General features: G+C 36.0%; 1 protein-coding gene across 1 annotated transcript in view; it reads left to right on the top strand.

The window, feature by feature from the left end:
- IPO11 (importin 11) overlaps positions 1-21,042 on the top strand; it is an 83,571-nt gene that overhangs the window by 39,441 nt on the left and 23,088 nt on the right. The window contains exons 22-29 of the mRNA XM_080362944.1: positions 985-1,098; positions 4,842-4,957; positions 6,478-6,554; positions 7,112-7,191; positions 7,761-7,841; positions 11,279-11,374; positions 12,967-13,080; positions 13,820-13,941. Of these exons, the coding sequence (XP_080219070.1) occupies positions 985-1,098; positions 4,842-4,957; positions 6,478-6,554; positions 7,112-7,191; positions 7,761-7,841; positions 11,279-11,374; positions 12,967-13,080; positions 13,820-13,941 (800 nt within the window). The remainder of the gene's footprint in view (positions 1-984; positions 1,099-4,841; positions 4,958-6,477; positions 6,555-7,111; positions 7,192-7,760; positions 7,842-11,278; positions 11,375-12,966; positions 13,081-13,819; positions 13,942-21,042) is intronic.

Below are 21,042 nucleotides of genomic sequence, written 5' to 3'. Positions count from 1 at the left end.
AGGGACTCTGCAGTTAAATTTGTAATCTTATCTTCACTGATAGGGGTTACAATTGCCTATACAGCACTCTCCTAACTGCATGAAGAGTTTGAAGTTCACATATATTTTTAGTGCTTTCTTCTCAGTGTTATTCTTCAGCTAGAATGTAAAGAAATTGAAGATGCTTTTGCGGAATTCGAAAATGATATGTTGATTGATACTGTGTCAGGTTTTTTTTCAGCACTGCTTTATTAAGGACAGAAATAACACATGGTTTTATCTCCTCTTTCCACAAGTAATCCTGTCTGAGAGCCAAATGTAGCTTTCCTAATTGTCTGCTGTAAGAAAAGTCAACACAACAGCAGATTTCCCTGAATTTTAGATCAGCTAGAGAAGAAACAGAAAAAACAGTTTGAGAAAGAATGTGTAAGTCTGTTTAGGTTAATTCCTAATTAAATAATTTTGAAGACAAACAGCTTAACCTTTTATTATTGTAGAGCATCACAGAAAAAAATTAGGTTGGGATGAACTTCTGGACGTTATGTGGTCCAACCCGTGCTCAAAGCATGGGTAACTTCAGAGGTTATTCAGCATTATTCATTTTTTGTCATGGGACTGTTTCTGGTGATCTTAAAGGATGCTGTTGTTTAGGACTCCTGGCTAAGTGAAGCATATATTAATATGAAAATATCTATGGCTATCAAATAAAGTACTGTTTGTGTTCTGTTTTCTACCTAAGCCTCATTGCCATGCACAAATTTTACTATAGGTAATAATGTTCTTCTCAAACCACTGTGCAGTCAGAAGTGACTGCAGTCAGAAATGACTTCAGTCACAGAGTGTGGAAAATGGTGTTTTAGGAAGAGGAAAGAGGAGTAAATCAAAGCAAAATCTTTATTTTTACTGTGGCAAAGGCAGGTCTTAAATATTTCAGAAATTATGCTTGGGATAAATTAATGGCCTTGTTTCACACATTAAGAAGTGAATTTGTGTTCTGAACTTCAGATACGACCATATGTAGACTGTTTGATTCAGTATTTACCACTCCTTTGGAAACAGAGTGAGGAGCACAATATGCTACGGTGTGCAATTTTAACCACCCTCATCCATCTTGTCCAGGTAAGGGATCAGAATCCAATGAATGTTGTCAGTATCTCTTAGAGTTCTTTCTCAGACATGCCTACATGTATTCTGTGTTTATGTGTCTATATAGAGGTAAAATTGAGGTATATTTTGGTTTTGTAGGCCATTTCTAAGTATTTCTCAGTCTTATAATAAAAACGTCATTCTCTGATAGTGAAGATAAGAGTGTTTAATGTTAAGCACTAAACTGTTTTGTTTTCAATTCAGCTCCAGAGATGTGAAATTTCTGTTTTGATGTCAAACTTTCTGTAACCATGAGCCACTTTTAAATAACAGGCCAAAATATGGGCTACCACAAGAAGTTTCCCTTTACCTGTTCTTGCAGTTTTCATTTTGATTCAGATTAGCATCACATGTTTAAATCATAACTGTTATTGTTACAATTTTTACCATTACCTTTCCACTGCTAGCCTCTGATACCTATATGTCCCTTTGCAATTATTTTTGCAACATTTTTTTATAGTGTGTGGAAAAAATACTTTATTTCATCCCATATTAAACTTCTTAACTTTATGATGTTCTCTTGTGCCTTGTACATCTATTATATGAAACAGAGAAAATATCAACTCTGAACCACTTGCTTTGTTACATAATTGATTTGTATCGCATCCTGTTATTTGTATTTCAGTCTCTTTGATATATATTTTTTTTTCCTTTTGAGAATTTATCCATGCTCATTATGGATGTTTTAGCTATACTGTAGTATCTCCTCTTTCTAATGTCCATTTTAAAACAGAATGGTCAGAACTATTTTAATGCCTTACCTTTGTTTGTGACTGTGGCTCATAAGTGAAGTAAGTGACAGTAGTACTGAGAATAGCGGTGAACGTAGTGATTCTCAGACCATTGTTTTTCTGTAGATTTTATTTTTTTTTATCTGTGTGATGTAGCAAACTTTTTCTTTCTATGATATATTGCTTGCATTTATCAACATTAGGTCTCATTAGATTGTTCATTCAGCTAAGTTTGTTTAGTTCACTTAGTATCTTAACTGTTCTCAAAACTAAAGGAATGTAAATAACTTTTGGTCCCAGATTTTGCCATATAACATTAATTGCTATGTTGACTGACCTTGTATCTAAATGGAAGTTGCTGATGATCTGTATTCAGATAAATGAGTTTTGACCTTTTAGAATCATAGAATCATTTAGGCTGAAAAGACCTTTAAGGGCATTGAGTCCAACTGTAACTAACACTGCAAAATCCTCCACTGAACTAAGTCCCTAAGTGTCAGATCTACATATCTTTTTAACACCTCCATGGATTGTGACTCAACCACTTTCCTGGGCAGACCATTCCAATACCTGACAACCATTTCTGTGAAGAAATTTTCCTCATGTCTGATCTGAACCTTCCCTGGCACAACTTGTGGCCGTTTCCTCTTGTCCTATCACTTGTTACTTGGGAGAACAGACCAACACCCCCCATGCTAGAACCTCCCTTCAGGTAGTTGTAGACAGCGATAAGGTCTCCTCTCAGCCTCCTTTCTCCAGGCTAAACAGCCCCAGTTCCCTCAGCTGCTCCTCATCAGACCTGTGCTCCAGACCTCCCAACAGCCTCACTGCCCTTCTCTCCCCACCACCTCAAAGTCTTTCTTGTATTGAAGGGCCCAAAACTAAACACAGGATTCAAGATGCAGCCTCACCAGTGCTGAGTACAGTGGCCCAATCACTCTCCTAGTCCTGCTGGCCACACTATTCCTGCTACAAGCCAGGATGCTGTCAGCCTTTTTGGCCACCTGGGCACACGCTGGCTCATGTTCAGCCGCTGTCCATCAACACCTCCAGATCCCTCTCTGCCAGGCAGCTTTCCAGCCACTCTTGCCCAAGCCTGTAGCGCTGCCTGGAGTTGCTGTGACCCAAGTGCAGGACCCGGCACTTGGCCTTGTTAAACCTCATGCAATTGGCCACAGCCCAACCATTCAGCTGGTCCAGATCCCTCTGTATGGCCTTCCCACCCTCCAGCAGATCAGCACTCCCACCCAACTTGGTATCATCAGCAAACCTATTAAGGATGCACTCAATCCCCTCATCCAAATAATTGATAAAGAGATTAAACAGAACTGGCCCCAATACTGAACCCTGGGCAACACCACTCATGACCGGTCACCAACTGGATTTGGCTCCGTTCACCACAACTCTTTGGGCCCAGCCATCCCGCCAATTATTTATCCATTGCAGAATCCACCTATCCAGCCCATGAGCTGCAATTTCTCCAGGAGAATGCTGTGGAATACGGTGTCAAAAGCTTTAGTAAAATCTAAGTACACAACATCCACAGCCTTTCCGTCATCCTTAGTTAGCAGGTCACCTTGTCATAGAAAGAGATCAGGTTGATCAAGCAAGACCTGCCTTTCATAAACCCTTGCTGACCGGGCTTGATCACCTGCTTGTCCTGTATGTACTGCATGATGGCACTTAAGATGGTATGATCTGTTTGGGTAGTTTTGATTCTTAATGGTTATTTGCCTCTCCTCCCTGTTTTTCTATACATGTACAATATGTTCTCTAGTTCCTCTAGAGGTTTACTGTAATACTGTTGTAGACAATTTTGAACTCCTTTAGAAATTTTTAGCTGCTTGCTTTATCCAGAGATAGTAGTTAAAATTACCTGCACTTCTTATCAGTGAAAGAAAAACTCTTGGTATAACTAAATAATCCTTAAACTTGAAATATGTAGAAATATATGTGCTGTTTGCAGTAAAAAATCAAATAAGTTGTAATACATTCCTGAGAAAAGATTGACAAATAAAACCATGCACAGTTATACTGCTTGCAGAATCCATGGTATTAAGCACTTCTTTAATATGGACTATGGCCAAAAGTATAGGTGGACCCAAAAAAATTAAGCTAATTTCTGCAACTTTCTTTTTCTTCTACGACAAGTATGTTTAAATGAATAATTTCACAAAGAAGCCTTAACTGAGAAACACCAAATAATTTTTAACTTAACAGTTTCTGAAAAGAATAGCTGTGCAACAGCAGCATTCAGCTAGCCTCAGTTCTCTTAAGTAGTAATATTACAAAACATTGAGTAGTTACAGATTTAAGAATTCCATTCTTTTTAGGGTTATTTTTAATTTATGATTAGTTATGACAATAGTTATCTTAACCTATCTTTTTTAATAAGCTGTTCTTATGAAATTATTGTTGAAAAAGATTTTTACTCTGCATTCTTTGGAAGACATCTTTGTGTATGACACATGGATAACTAAAAAAATAAATCACTGTCATCAGTTTGTGAATCTTTGTGTAGCAATGAAAAGAAACCCTCCTCCTGAATCTCAGAATATGTCAAAGGTGTAGTAAGTGATAATGTCCAAAGAGTAATTGTTTTCTTGATTTTTAGAACATTTTATTTGGTATTTAGTTATTTAGTATTTGTTAGAGCTGTGACTTTTCCCAAAAAGACAATAAACAATGATTATTTTTTGTAATGGGTATTGTTTCTAATTTTTTCTTCTAGATCAACAAGAAAAAAAAAAGGCAACTACTTTTATTAAAAAACATGCAGTTTTCTCAAGACATGTTGAGAGAAAGCTCAGGAGTATCATATTGTTGTTGGACCATTTAGATGCAAGTTCAAACTTTGACTTCTTGAATGCATATTTACAGTATGCAAATAGAACACCATCAGAACTCTTTTATGTGCTCTTCTTCAAATGCTTGATTTGAGGGTTTTTTCAAGTATTTTATTGGTTTTTTTCTTTATTTTTATAGGGCCTGGGAGCAGACAGCAAAAATCTCTATCCTTTTCTACTTCCAGTTATTCAGCTAAGTACAGATGTTTCTCAGCCTCCACATGTCTATCTTCTGGAAGATGGTTTAGAGTTGTGGTGAGAATGTTTTTTATCAATTTCTAATTTTTAAAATTTAATTTTTTTATCCCCAGAGGATAAAAAAATCTTTTACAAATCTTTGACGTATTAAGAATGTATATGTTTTTGTTATCTTACCTTGACATTATCTGTATCATACCCTTGCTCAGAAGAGGTGAGGTTAGGAAGTTAATAACAGAAACATAATTAAAAATAGCTGAGTATATAATCCATTTTCTGGCAGTGATAGAGAGATATAGTTCTGTTGTGGCAATGAACAGCAAGACAAAAACTGTAGACTCACTATAATGTAAATGCTAAACCAACAATTTGACCTGCTTGACTTTGGAAACAAATAACTCAGTGAATCTCCAAGCTGGTTGCTGGAAGAGATGGCAAGTTTACAGGGATAAGATGCAGAAGTTATCTTTCAGATCTCAAGCTATTTGGTGACTGAACATAAACCAAGTGGTGCTGTGATTAGTTTACCATGTGGCTAATTCAATTGTTTCTGGTGCAGCTGACACTCTAGGAGAAGGAAAGTTAACCTGGACTGAGTTCAGCACATCTGATTTTTGCAGAATGGGAATATATTGAGTTTATCATGAAAATAGCAAGGGATTTCTTTGAAAAATTGTAGATGGACATTTTGATTGCAGATGCTTAACCTACGAATGATATGTCGTATTCAGCAAAACTAAAATTTATAAAGATATTGGTGGTGGGGGAGCAAGTCAAAGTACAAGATCTTGACAAAATTTAAGATAGGGGCCTTTTTAATGTATCAGGTCAGAACTTTCATATCTTCTTCATAAGACTGATCGTAAAATTGTTATTCTGATGCCTATGCAGAAGAATGTAAATATGATACTTTAAGGTGTCCTAGAGCATCAGTGGAACCAGGATGGAGCTGGCAGAGATAGCTGGGATGGCTTCCTGAGCCAAGAGCAGGGGAACAGCTAAGATACTTTACATGATCATAAATGTTATTTAAATACGGTAATCCCACACCTAATGTCTAGGAACAAACTGGAATGTGTTGCTGTGGCTTTAAGTATTAATTTCATTTATAGCTACTGTTTTCAAACCTCAAGATTATAAATGTATGCAAACAATACTGAGTATGTAGTTAAAAGTAGAGGTTTGAACTGATTGCTACCACAGCTGCTCCTTTGAGATGTAGAGTAGTACACATGTTGTCCTTACACTGCGAATATTTCTCTTTACCCACCTTCTCTGAGTTCCCCATTTCAGTACTTTGACGTTCTCAGTGCTGTATTAGGGAGGTTAAATTGTCTTTAAAAAAAGACAGTGGCATGTTTTTCTTTCTTTTCCTACCTTAGCAAAATCCATGCCTATAGTGATGGATGTGTTTTAAGGACTAATAGGACACTTGAAGTGTACTTCAAGTAATTGTTATGCGTTATTTAAGGATCATAGAGGACGTTAATAGAAGTTACACTGTTTTACATCTGTCAAAATAATTGCTTAGTGTTATCCCTAGATCATGTAAAACATTTCACTTAATCTGTTCTCAGGTTAGTGACTCTGGAGAATAGTCCATGTCTTACATCTGACCTCCTGAGGATATTTCAGAACATGCCTGCCCTTCTTGGTAAGTCTTTTACTACTAACATTTCTGATTTATTTTTTTCTACTGTTTGTGTTGTTCATATAATAAGCAATGCTGCAGTGGCTACAAGAACCAAGAGGGCTTGCAGAACTCTAACTTAGAAAATGAAGAGCAGGTTTTTATTGTTTGACTTTCCTATCTTTAATATTTATTATCTACTTACCCTAGATTATAGCATTTTTAAGTCTTGCATAAATGTTACTTGTTAGAGGTATTCATATACAATAATAGGGGACAAACCTATGTGGGAATGGAACAGTGTATGTAAATAAATACAGTGCAGCTTTGCTAACTCACACCCAAAAGTACTGTTGAAAATATTTATAACCATTTACATAGAAGTAGTTGATTTGGCTGTGTTTAAGGTGGTATAGATAGAAGTTATTGTCTTGTAGTTTTTGCTTTGTATTAATTGCCTTTGTGGACCAGGTCCTGTGAGACTTGATTTGATTGTGACTATACACAAGATTAGTGTGAATCATTTTAGTTGTACTTCAGTTTGGTGATGACGTTCTGAATTGTGATTTCTTTTTTTCTAGACATGAGTTCAGAAAACCTCAAAAATTGCTTTAAAATCATTAATGCTTATATATTCTTATCGTCATCTGCATTTTTACAGGTATGTTACTGTTACATAAAGAGTCATATTAGAACCTTAGCTCCCTACTGGCAAACTATCTTTTTTTCTCATGTTAGAAGACGATGTACACACAAACATTTATACTCTTAGTCATTTATGTGTATACATGCATATTGTTCTAATGCTAGCTCTTCATGGCACATAGTGGACACTCAAATAAGATTTGAGAAAGATTATTATTTAGAATGAATGTTTTGTGAATTGATTTAGTATTTTGGTACCTGAAAAGGTCCTATGGAGACTAGTAATAGTTACTCTGAATATCCAATGAGATGAAAATTATGATAATAAATTCTAGCAAGAAATTAACTAGAGATATTATGCCTTGTTCTCAAACTTTCTTCGTTAGAAAATCCATTGAGATTGGTTGTTTAAAAAACCTGTAATGTTTTAAAAATGCTTAGATTAAAATTTACTTGGTTCAGGAAATACAAGCATTTTAGCAACTATGAAGTTGGGTCTTTGGACAATATGTAATCCTTTATGTGTTGAATTTTGGAATGTATACATAGTTATAAAACATGCTTGCCTTTTTAAATTAATTTCAGACTTATGCTACTGACTTATGCCGGTCATTTTGTGAACTTTTGAAGGACATAACTACTGAAGGTCAAGTTCAAGTTTTAAAGGTAGAGTGTAATAAAAATAATATCTGGGTATTCAGATCTGTAAAGCTGTTATTCTTGGTAGTGCTTTATCAGATTAGAGTAATATTTTCAAGTATGATGAATGTAGAACATGTAGAAGAAAACAGCTTATTTAGCACACATTGACATTGGTATCAGTGGTATTTGAAACTGAATATTTAAAGTTTGTGTGTGTGTGTATGGAGAGTGTATACACACACACTTTTTAAAAATACTACTTTTCCCAAGAGAATGTTAGTATAGCCCTAGATACAGCACCCTAAAAAATAATCCCCTAACACACTGTTCCTATACCCTCTCTGCAATGCCTTCATTACCTCATGTGATTTTGAGGTGTTGTCCTTAGGTAAATGAGTTCTAAGCTAGTTTGAGTCCTCTTTGTATAGATGGATTTAAATCAAGACTCCCTGATATCTTTCCCATCTGAGTATTTTCTAGATTACTAGAGAAAGGAGGTTAGTGAGAGCTTGGAACCTCACAAAAATAGTTTGCTCTGCAGCCTTGCAACAGCTCACTTAAACAGCCAGGTGACTAATCACTGCATTGCAAAATGACACTGTAATGTACAGAAAATCTTGAGAGCACTGAGTTGCAAAACAAGATTGTGTTTGGGTCAAAGTAACTTGATTTAATCTTTGGCTATCAGTGGACTCATGAAAGTTGTAGAAAACTAATCAAAGTTGTGTATTTCTAATTGAATTCTAGAATGGAGAAGAGTACCACAGTATAACATAAAAGATGCTTACACTTCTAATTACAAAATAAAAGAGCAAAATCAATCTGATTAATAAGTTTGAAGATTTGTCCTTATTCAGTTTTTGGCTTGGTTCAGATTTGAGAAAACATGTTTTTCATTATTCAGATGAAAATGCAACATTAAGAAGGTGTTCAACTCTAAAGTAAAAAGTCATACTATTTTTTTAATAATTAAGTTAATCTAGACTGTTTCTAATCAAATATGCAAAGGTAATTATTTAATTACCATATCTAGCCTTCTTAATCTGAGTTTTGTCTGTACCTTATCAACGAGAATTGATCCCTTTGCCAACACAGAACAGCAACAGTAGTATTACATTTAGAATTTTTTTTCATATTAGTTTTCCTTTTCAGTATTCAATGCCAATAAGAAAAATAATCATACAGTTTCTTTTTTGTAACTGCATATCTGAAAAACTGACAAGATAAGGGTTAAGTAATAAGTCTGCGTACATGTGTATTATTATAAAAACATTTGGATGATTTTTAGGATTGAATAAGCACTGAATGATCTAGATTCACTTTTTTTTCTCCATTTCTGTATGACTGCTAGAACCTAAAAGGTCTATAGTCAAGCTTTTTCCAATCTTTGCGTATTGGATGTATGTCCTCTCTATCGCATTCCTTTGTGTAGCGTACTGGAATTTGTACCTTGACGTACTGTTCAAAGTCTTTGCTTTTGGCGTAAGTTGCTATTGCAATGGCAACAACTGCTTCAATAGAATTGCTAGTGTTTTTTCAGAGTACAAAGAAAAGTATTTTTGCGCAAACTTCAAATGCTACTATGAAAGAAATGTTATGAAATTCATAGCTTTTGAAATGTTTGCCATGATACTTTAAATATGCCTTTTGAAGAATTTCAGAAAATGGAGTATGCACTGGTAGTTGAGTAGTAATACTCATGTATTACTAATTACATTTCCAGTGGCTGCTCTAACTGGGAACTATGTGTTGCTTGTAAAATCTTGGACTTTGACACCTACCTCCTTGGTGGGTTGCAGAGCTGCTTGCAGAACCCCAGGACAGGAAAACAGCAGAAACTGATAGTCCTCTCCATTTGTAGTTCCGGCTGTGAGGAGCTTAAAGACTCTAGTTCTAGAGTTTAAAATGTCAATTCCTCTTTAGTATTATTTAGAGTCTGTAGTTGGACAAACATTTGATGCAGCACCTTTTAATTAGATCTCTAAAATGGAATGTTGCGCTAATATAGTACCATTTATCAACTTGGCTCCCAGTGTTGCCTTGCATTAGCCACAAGGTTTGTCCAGTATTCTTTGAACACATTCCTAGTATGCCTTCCTGCTTCCAGAAGGATAATTGAAATATTATCCATGTATTTTTACAAAAAGGAAAATGTTTTGTTAGGCGTCACTATGCTGACTTCTTTAACAAAAACCCCTAAGGTAAATATCAGGAACAGAAGTATCCAGGAATGTTCTCTGAAATATTTTCCTACAAACAGCTTTGGCTGGATTTAAAATAGACATTAGAAGAGTAATTAAACAGACAAAGTTGAAAAACACTAATTTGAACTGACAAGACTATTTATTGCAAGATTTCTGAGGCGTAATGTGACTTGGTTTTCTAATTATCCAAGACAGACAATAGAAGATTTGAAAATACTGTACAAGGAACAAATGATTTGGACAAAACTTCCAGCATATGGAAGAGATGAGTGGGACAAAACTTATGTTCACCTCCATTTAACAGTATGTTAAAGGTCTACAAAATTGAGAGGCATTGAAAGGGGTCAACTGCTTAACATCTCTCAAGGCAAGAAATAGTGGGCATTAAATGAAGCTAGTAAGAACATGGTTTAAAAAGAAGAGATTTAGGGGAAACTGGACAAGAGCACAGAAGAGCAGTTCCTTGAGGAAGTCCCTCTGAGCTGCAAGTAGCCAGAGACTGAGAAGACTGTTTAAGGAGGTACCTTTATATGCTTTATACACGATAGTGTATCAATGCGTGGTCTCTATCTTGACTTACCCATAGGAGCAGATATCAGCCCATTATTCTTACAGCCTCTTCCTCTCTCTGTCTTGATACAAGAGGAAAGCCCAAACATCTGGGGAGAAGAAAGCCTGAAGAACAGAGGAAAAAATTATACTTCAGGGAACAGCTCATGGTGGGCGAGAAAGAGCTGAGAAGTAAAGGGTAAAGAATGTAAAAACTGGGAACCAGAGCAGGGTATCGAGAATAGCATATCTGAGAGCACTTGTGATTATTTGATCACCTGCAAAGAAATGGTACGTCCTAATTAATGGTTCTTCAGTGACAGGACAAAAGTATAGAAATGAGCCTTAAACAGCTGGCACTCCTCACTGCCAGCTCACCTCATGAAGCTGCTTTTCCTGGAGCCTTGTCAAGGTCCTTCCTTCCAACCCACCTCACCAGCTTTTCCAGGGCCGTGGGGAGGCTTATGAGCAGGTTCTTGGCTAGGTGGGTTTCACTTGGCATGTTGGTTTTCATCAGCTCTGTTATGCAGATCAGGTTTGCAGAATACTTCAATAGAATATACATCTAGCAGTCCTGGGGTTTGTTGGTATTTAATGGTAATCATTCTACCAGGACTTTATATATAGACTAGTAGATGTAGTTTTAAAACTTCACTAAAGATTTTTAAATGTACTTTACTAATTGTCTAATTTGCTTTTGTTCTTAAGGTTGTGGAAAATGCCCTGAAAGTAAACCCTGTTTTGGGTCCTCAAGTTTTTCAACCGCTTCTGCCATCAATATTCAGGGGAATTATAGATGGGGAGGTAAGGGTCACTCTTTAACTATTATCTGCTTTTCCTTTAGAACAGGAAAGTACCTTCAGTTATCTGGTCCAGTTTTGTCATACTGATGTTGCATTTTCTCTTACTTTAAGAGTACCTGACAGATCCGTGACAGCTTCTTGAGAAGTCTGTAAAAGTAACATAGTAGTGCAAGAATCGAAGCAACATATCCATAACTTATTTCGTCATCTAGTGTTCATTTTAATAAAATGTTATTCTATTCTTACTTCACTCTTAACACTGAAAAGTTGCTATGACTCTACACTCAGATTCTTTGAAGTTGTTTGAGTTTTTTGCTGTTTTTTTTAAAGACACTTGTACTACTCCTTTTTAAGTGCACCTGGACCAGAGGGAAACAAATTAGACAAAGAGAAGGTTGACTTGATGTTCTTTTTCTAATTGGCATATTGTCTAATTGACATGAGGAGCTGAAGGATACAAGAATGCTTTGTGTGAGATAGAACAGGCTTTAGCATTTTGCTTGCTTAGATATATTAAGTTCTCCCTCTTCTCTACCTTCAACAAATTTCCATGTTGGATAAGAAGGAGTAAAAACCAATATGCTTTAATTATGTTGAACCTTGCAGTACTAGCAGGAGAAAAAAATACTTTAAACAGCAGAATCAGTGGGTGGAATTCTCTATGCTTTTGGCTTCTAATCAAAATCTTTGCTTTTTTTCAGATCTTGGTATTTTTCTCCCATTATTATTAACTAAGATATTTCCAAGATTAAGCTAAGTAATATTACTTAGTGATGTGCTTTTTGCCCTATAGAACACAGAAAAAGCTAGTTTGTTTGAACAGTTTGGAGTTTAAGATGACACAAAAATGGAGAGTGGATTATTAAAATGTGTTCTGATTTAAGACTTTAATAAATTAATTGTTCCCTATTCAAAAAGGTATTAGCCTGGGTTATCATTTTCAAGTAAATATTGGCATTTTGTTTGTCAAATAGGTAATTCTACAAAAAACTTACTGTTATATGGCTAGATGCTGGGTTCAATACAAATAAATTTGTAGCTTCTTTTAAAATTAACAGTAATAACAAAAGATAACAAAACAATGGGGTTATTACTGTATCAAGTTAATGTTGGGACACTTGCAAATCAGTTATTGGCTAATGTATTATTGTTTGTCTCAGTAAAATAAATAACAACTTCAAAAATACTGAGCACTTCATAGTGTTACTAAAACTGTGAAAAGTATTTTTAAACCATAGTAAAACCTCAAAGTAATTTTTAATGGTACAATATACTGTTTATTCCTTACGATGCAAGTTTTTAAATTTAAAGTAAAATTATCTTGCATGATTGTCTTGGCTGTTTGAAGGAAAATGACTGAGATTAACATAGTTTTCCTGTTGTAAGAATCAACAAACTCTAGTAATGAATGATTACTCACTCAGTCTTGTGGTCTTAGAGGCTTTTAAATGTGTAATTTAAAATTTAATTCTAATTTAATACAATATATAAAGGATACATGCAAGTGTTTTCCATGGATCTGCACGCTGTGTGTTAAGTATTTTTCTGTAATTAAACTGAGTCCCCTTTTGCTTTGATTTACTTTTCTTTCAGAGATATCCAGTGGTTATGTCCACTTATCTGGGGATCATGGGTAGAGTTCTACTACAAAATGCAAGTTTTTTTTCAGTACTTTTGAGCCAGATGGCATGTGAATTGGCTCAAGAGGTAAGGATTTTGTCTTGATACTTCAGCTGGATTGCATGTGGACGACCTGTATTCTTTTGACCCAAGAGAACTTTTCCATCTGTTTTCCATGCTTGCTCCTCTCCAGTCTGCCTTGGAAAGAGGCTCTTTCCCCTCTTTTGGTCCTAACCCTGCACATCCTGTAACAAGTTTTGCATATTCCCACAACCACCTTAACACACCTCATAAAAAGTTTTATACAGTTGCTAAATTATCTTCCCATTGCATCCCACAATAAACCATATAAACCTCTTCAGTTTGCATGGCATTGCAGGGTAAGAGTTTCTTTCCTTGTGCTGTCTCGATGGGTCCTGCACCAAGAATAATGTTCTAGTCATTCTCTGGTGAGGATTATCTCAAGAGTATCAGGATCAGTGTGCTCTGCTTTCACTGATGAGGTTACTGAGGTTCTTTGCTACAAGTATTGTACTATATCTTTAAGGGAAGTTTAGTAATTTTCCCATCCTTGGGTATAATGTAGTTTTCAAACAGGTAAAGACGAGTCTTTTTATTTGCTGCCAGTGAAAGTAAAACAGAGGGCCTAGAAACACTGACACAGAAAATTTAAAAAGTACCTGTGGCTTGCTACTTGTGTCTGGTATTCATAACTGTATGGTGTTTTTCCCAGATTAAATAATGTGTTCAGTTGGTAGAAAAATTATTTTCTAAATAAGCTGAAGTACTCAGGAATTAAAAGGAATGTTCTTTTTTGCCATTGCAGTTGGACCAAGTTCTTGGTAACATGATTGAAATGTGGGTTGATCGGATGGATAACATCACTCAGCCAGAAAGAAGAAAACTGTCTGCTTTGGCATTGCTTTCACTTCTGCCATCATTGAATAGGTGAGGAAATGTACAATACCTTAAATAGGAATGCTTCAAAGGATCTTAAGATATTTTTAAGATATATTTTTAAGGTATTTCACACTTCTACAGGTAAATATTCAAAGATAAGTAGTTTTCTTGCCTCTTTTTGCCAAGAGACACTTAAAGTAGAAATTTCATGCTACATTATATTAATTTATGTTTGCCTTTGTAGCAATATAATAACCTTTCTTCTATGTCATGGAAAATGTGATTTAGTAAAAGTGAGGAGACAGCACTGCACATTTTATTGTTCATTCTCATGTTAATATTGAGCTAGCTGCTTCTCTCATCTGTGACTTAAGTAGTTGCTTTAGTTGGCTTGGTGTCCTTTCCAGGGAAGAAAGTTAGTTCAGTTTTCTTTCTTGTTGTGGGTAGATCTGAACTTTAATCCTGATTTTCCCCTTTATGATATTAAATGGAATAGTTGCTATGAAAGACTGAAACAGTTTTTGCACTGTAGATTTCTGTAGCAAGCAGTTTTTACTGTTCTTTCTCTAGCCATCTTCTTTGCTCAATAAACATACAAAATTAAATATTTTAATGAAAACAATGAATAGTGGTACACTGACTTTTAAATTGTCACTGCTAGAATTCATGTATAACATGTTTTGGTGAGAGTTCAGTCCATACTTACGTTCAGATTATTCTTGTCTGTTTGAAAGTCAGGAAGACAAGACTGCATGAGTTTGTTTAGTCTGCCGGAAAATCAGTCTGATTTCCTGAAAAGGCTCAAGTATTATCTAATGGGAGTTTAGATGCTTCTGACAAATCCTAAATCTAAGTTAGTGTCTGTAAAGCTGTAGATAATGTAGTGGCTACCTAAAAAATCAGGGAGCTATTACATGTAAAACTTAAAGAGGCTTCATTGTTTTTGATGTACACAGAAGCTTTCCTTTATTGTCCCAGATCATCAAGAGAAACACCTAGCCAAAGGTGAACCAAGCAGCTTCTTTATGAAAAAGCATTTGTTTTTTCTTTTTTAGTAAATGTAACAATGTTATATTACTTATGAATATATTTGAAATGTTCTCAAAGAGGTGTTGTCTAAAATTTAAGGTGCTGAGCTACATGTCTGTCTTCCTGTGAAGTTTCTTTTAAAGAGAGGAAGGAAAATAGAAATTGCTTTAGATAACTGTGTTATTTTGAACTACCTTCAGCTGCTCCAATTTCCTGCTATAAGAGCCAAATATTTCTGGCAGTCCTTAACATAATAAAAGCTTCTGCAAATTACAGCTTTATTTTTCATATACTTAAATCATTTAAGAAAGCTGCTTCTCAAATAAAGAAGCCTCTCTTTAGTGGACGTATTTGTGTCAAAGTTATGAAAATTTTGCTATACAACTGATAGACTGCCAGGGCCAAACACACCTTCAGACAGAATGTGTGAAGCTGATTCTGTCAAGTGGTTTTTCCTTCTGCTACAGAACAATGTGAGTCACTCTGTTTTTCCAATTTTGTAGGGATTATATTGTATATACTTGCTGCATCTCCCATATGAAGTTTGTGTTAAAAATCAAATTTTTCAAAAGCAGTCTTCTTGTGCAAGTCCATTTGCAAAGTTTAAGAAAATATGTCTTAAGTATAATACAGTATTTAAACAAAATATTTTGACCCGTGTATACAATGTTTTCAAGAAAAGCTTAAGTAATTTTTCCTGTTGGAGTACCTCACTAACAAGTTTCCTGATTAGATATTATTTTGGACATCCACAGACTGTTCAAGATTTCTCAGCTGTAGAGACAGAACAGAATTTTGTTTCCTGAGAATGGCTATGAGATAGATTCACTTGGGAAGGCCAAGCTGAGGATGCCGTTCTACTCTCAGCTTGCTCCTGTAAAATGGTCAGGGTGGTACCAGTAGCAAGCTCAGATTTTCAAGATTCTGCTGTAGGGAAAACAGTCATCTGCACTGTCTTGCACTTCCTGAGGACTTTGCTCTTTTTGCCAGTTGTTTACTCTAACCTACAGCTGGAGCTGTCTCAAGAGCATCAAGTTATTTTAGAAAGAGAGGGAACAGAAAAAGATGCTCACATTTTTCCCTCTGAGTTGCTTTATGGATAAAATGTTGGGGAAAGTATTAAGGAGTGACCTTTTGTATTCTCCCTCCAAACTGTATAGTATTATTTCATTGTTTTAGGTACTTTTCTAGTTAGGGCTCATGTTTATAGCTGTATGTATGTGGACTTGGGACTTTCTCATTTTTATGGGAAGCTAAAGCTTCTATTATTACTCATTTAAAACCAGTATGGCAGAAATAATTTCCTGTTTCATATATTGTTCCTCTGACAGTGTCACAAGTGAAGGATTTTAGAATAGATAAGATGGGAACCACTCTAGAGCACTCGTAGTTCACAGTGGTTCTCAGGCCAGTTAGTTGGACTAAGCAGGTCATAAAGTGACAGTTTATTAGCAAACTATAGCTTGCTTGTGTAGGCAATATCATCCAGAGATACATGCAATAATGTCTTTAGTATCAATAGTACCATTGTATTTTATCATTAAATGCATATAGTCCTTCAATCCACCATTCTGTTTATCTTCCTACAGACAGCTGCATATTGTGTTAGTCTTTAGAGTCTGTGTTTAAAAAAAAAAAAAGACCAGCAAGAGTTTCTTTCCTGATTAGTGTGTTGCAGCACATCTTCACCTAGCAGTAATTTCCTGGTGTAACTTGGGGTTTTTGGATAAACTAAATACTACCTAATTTTGTGCATTTGCTACCTGGTTTTGGCCAGTCAGCGTTAGTATTTTTTGTGTCTGACCGATGTATGCATATATATGCATATTATTTTCCACATTTCATGCTCTTAATGCCTGTTTGCTGCTCATATCTCTACATGTGCATTTTCATTAATTTATTAAAAGCTCTTGGTACTTATTAAAATGAAGACTTTTGTCTTTAAACTGAAGCATATAATAGTAGGGTCCAGTAACAAGATTTAAGCAGTAAGGATGCACTTAAGAAGTAACAGTGTCCCCATGCTAAGTACATGAGGGAAGTATGCTTAGACACACAATAACTATAAACAGTGAGGGTTTTTTTGAAAAATATGAAAGGACTTGAAGTTTGGAAGAGAATAATGTCTGAACTGGGGTGTGAGACATGAGATATGACGACAACCTGGATGAATACATTCACAGATGTCATAATTTCCTGGTCTTGTTCAATCATAATCCAGTTGGTCTACAAGCCATTTGTCATGGCTTGTTTGTGAACTTATAACTTGAAGAGTACTGGTGCTGGGCTACCTAGTCTAGACTGCGGTTTTGCCAAGAAAGTTTGGACCAGATGATCCTTGTGGTCCCTTCCAACCTGGTATTCTACTCCATGACTCTAGTACAGTACAGCAGATGTTGGTTTGGGTTTTATTAGTTATGCACTTGGTCCCCAAGATAGTGCCTAGTGAACGTGGTTAGGATCAGCAGCCTAACTTTTCTTTAGGCCATTGTGGAAAGGACATGGGCCATCACCACTATCTTAGGTGCTGCATTTTGAGACACACATCTTCAGCATTCTTTGTATTTCATGAGACCAAAGCAGCTAAAATTGTACCTATTCCCATTCTTGTAACTATATATATCTGGAAATAATCAGCGCGCTTACTGCACTTTTGTCACTTTGTATAATGTCAGCATTACAGTGTTTTGTAATGTGCTTACTTTGGAATATTGCAAGCTTTTAATGATTATTTAGCAAAGCAGATTTCTTTTTTTATTCCTCCGTTCATTACTTGTGTCTCTTGGTAAAACACAAACAATACTGGAATTGCTTAAGAGTGATAGGAATGTTGGGAGTGTTGATATGCAGGAGGGTAGGAAGGCCATACAGAGGGATCTGGACTGATTGCATTGATGGTCTTAGTCCAGTTGTATGAGGTTCAACAAGGCCAAGTGCCGGGTTCTGCTCTTGGGTCACAACAACCCCAGGCAGCGCTACAGGCTTGGGGAAGAGTGGCTGGAAAGCTGCCTGGCAGAGAGGGATCTGGGGGTGTTGATCTACAACCAGCTGAACATGAGCCAGCAGTGTGCCCAGGTGGCCAAAAAGGCCAAGAGCTTCCTGGCTTGTGACAGGAATAGTGTGGCCAGCAGGACTAGAGAAGTGATTGTGCCGCTGTACTCGACACTTATGAGGCCCCACCTTGAATCCTGTGTTCAGTTTTGGGACCCCCACTGCAAGAAAGACATTGAGATGCTGGAGAGAGTGCAAAGGAGGTGATGAAGCTGGTGAAGGGCCTGGAGCACAAGTCTGATGAGGAGCGGCTGAGGGAGCTGGGTTTGTTTAGCCCAGAGAAAAGGAGGCTGAGGGGAGACCTTATCACTGTCTACAATGACCTGAAAGGAGGTTGTAGCATGGAGGGTGTTGGTCTCTTCTCCCAAGAAGCAAGTGACAAGACAAGAGGGAATGGCCACAAGTCGTGCCAGGGAGGTTTCTTCATGAAAAGGGTTGTGAAGCACCAGAACAGGCTGGTCATGAAAGTGCTGGAGTCATGATCCCTGTAGGTGTTTAAAAGATGTGTATATGAGGTTCTTAGGGGCATGGTTTAGTGCCCAATTTACATTATGGGTGGACTCGATGATCTTAAGGATGTCTTCCAACCAAAATGATTCTATGAATATTTTAGTCTCTAATAGGAAACACAAATAGGATTTGGAAAGATACTGTGTCAGTGATTAACTTAGCTTGTTTTGATACCTAACTGTAAGCACGAGTAGCATTTGACATTATTATAATTCTTGAATGGAACTTTGCTAAGTTTGCTTTTACTCAAAGTCAGCACTTTCCAAAACAGTCCACTAATTTTGGTGTTTGAGGATGGGTTCATTCTTGGTGGATCTACCAGTGTAGAGTGCTACCACTCCAAAGTAGAGGAGACTCTACTTAGCTTGAAACACAAAGCATTTTAATTGATCTTGTCTATTTCCTTTTTGATTTGTGGCACACGAGTAGTATTTCAAGATGCCAGTGTTATTTTTTCCACTTCAATTCAAATGTGTTTGTCTGAGGAATTTATTTTGAGGAAAAGGTTAGGAGCCCAAGAGGTTCTGCAGATTGCTCTGCTCATTTCTAATAGTTATAAATGAATGTCTGGTTTTTCTCACTGTATATCAAATCTGATATGTCAGCCAGTATGAGTTCTGTCAATTAGATAATTGGCATTCTGTGAATATAAGTACTTACAGTATGCTATTATAAATCTTCATTAGGTTATTACAGAAGATTTGCCTGTGTCAGTTGTTTCAGTTACTTTGGTAGAAATTTAATTTTCCATTGAAGAAGCTGTCTATATGTAATATTAGGAAATGGCAAGAAAATGCCTAATAAAATGTTATATTCTCCTTCAGAGAGAGTTACATCCTTGTTTATGAAGTCAGAATTTGGTACATAACTAATTTGCATATCAGCCCTTATAGAGGTGATACTCTGAAGGCCCGTCTTCCCCTCCTTTTTTTCGTTCCTCTATTCAAAAGTGTGCTCACACACACGTTTAATAGACTATTAGTATTAAAAGGAGCTCTTTGAATTATGACTTTGCAGTTGTCATCCATGTTTGGCCTTATATTTGTTTAGTTTGCCTGACAGGTAGCAGTGCAGTTCTAATGATATGAGTGAAAAATGTGGCTTTGGTCTTAGTCTGAATATCAGAGTCTGCATCATTCAGAGTGTTATATATAGTACCATGACTTCCTTAATTGTTTGTCTCATCGTAGCATTGGCAAGAGGATGCACTCAATAAACTTCCCTTGTTCACAATCTCTATTAATTTTTCACCTACGCCTAATTGTTAGTATGGACTGGTCAGGAACAAATTATCATTTCCCCTAAGACCCGTAAGGCTTGTTTACAAGTTTTACCAAGCGATGGCAAAGTACTTAGTCACTAAATGCAGCTGCTCTGCAGCAGAAAACAAACTGCAGTGGTAAGATGTTGATAGCTGCTGATATCTTGCTTTAGTTTGTGGCCTGTATAAAAAAATTCAGAAGCCTTGCCTAAAACTCTACTAAATATAGTCTACCCTAAAATTTATTGTTTTAGTAATATAAAAACCAGCAAAATATGATAAAACAGACTAAACAGCTTTCTTCAAACTTTTTACCTTTGTCCTTTGTAATGTGCAGTCTCCCTGTTTGGGAATTAGTTATTGGACAAACAGTGACTAAAGTATAGCATATTATTAAAAATATGTAAATATCACATTATTGTAACAAACTTTAAAGGCAAAATTAATACTGATTTGTAGTTGATTTTCAACTTGAGTTTGTTCTGAGCTGTTTGGTACACCTACTTACTTCTCTCTCTGGCCCTATGCTCTGTGAATTTTGAGACTGCCTTAGAGTAGCTGAGATACTTGGTGACAAGAAGTGGTTAACAGCACAACCAATATCACTGCAAGAACTCCTACAATTAAGTATTTTCTTATAAATCAACTTTTCATATTCAGACAATTTAATGAGAAAGGAAGGGTTTAAAACAAAACATCAGATCTCGAGATAAAGGAAATATCTAGCATAAAGAATGTTTGCGTTTTTAAGGAAGAAATAGCTTTTGTATTTTCCATATGGGTATTGTCTGTAGTAGTTTTCAGGAAATGGACTAATTGTTTGTTTTCTCTTTTTGTAAAATTTTTAGAAGCTATCTGTTGCTAATGCCAAGAGCACACCCATCCTGTCCCATAAAATAGCAGGCAATAGCTGCTGAAAACTGTACAATTTGATTTAGTTTTGGATCAATTTCTAGAAGGCCAGTTAGTTATTCTGTTTAAAATTTGGGAAACTGCTTTGAGTTTGAAATGCATTCATATTGAGTATATTTCTTATTGTTTTTATAGTTTGAACAGTTCACTAAATATTGCAGTGAATAGTGAAAAATCTAAAGCCACATAAGATACATAGAAGCAACTTGCTAGGAACCAGCTTTTGTTTATCTGGCCACTATATTGTTTTTTCTAAATTCCCATGCTGTCTGATATCTCATGGACCTTCAGTCTTTCTAAATGTGTTAATTTTGGCATTTTGCAAGAAGGTAGACCTATTAACATTTGTCTCTTAAAACTTTTTTTTAGATTGGGACTGGCTTCTT

Source organism: Nesoenas mayeri (assembly GCF_963082525.1).
Source record: "Nesoenas mayeri genome assembly, chromosome: Z".
In the NCBI taxonomy this organism is placed as follows: domain Eukaryota; kingdom Metazoa; phylum Chordata; class Aves; order Columbiformes; family Columbidae; genus Nesoenas; species Nesoenas mayeri.
The sequence above is the reverse complement of the archived record's forward strand: the minus strand, read 5'-3'. Positions and strand labels throughout refer to the sequence as shown.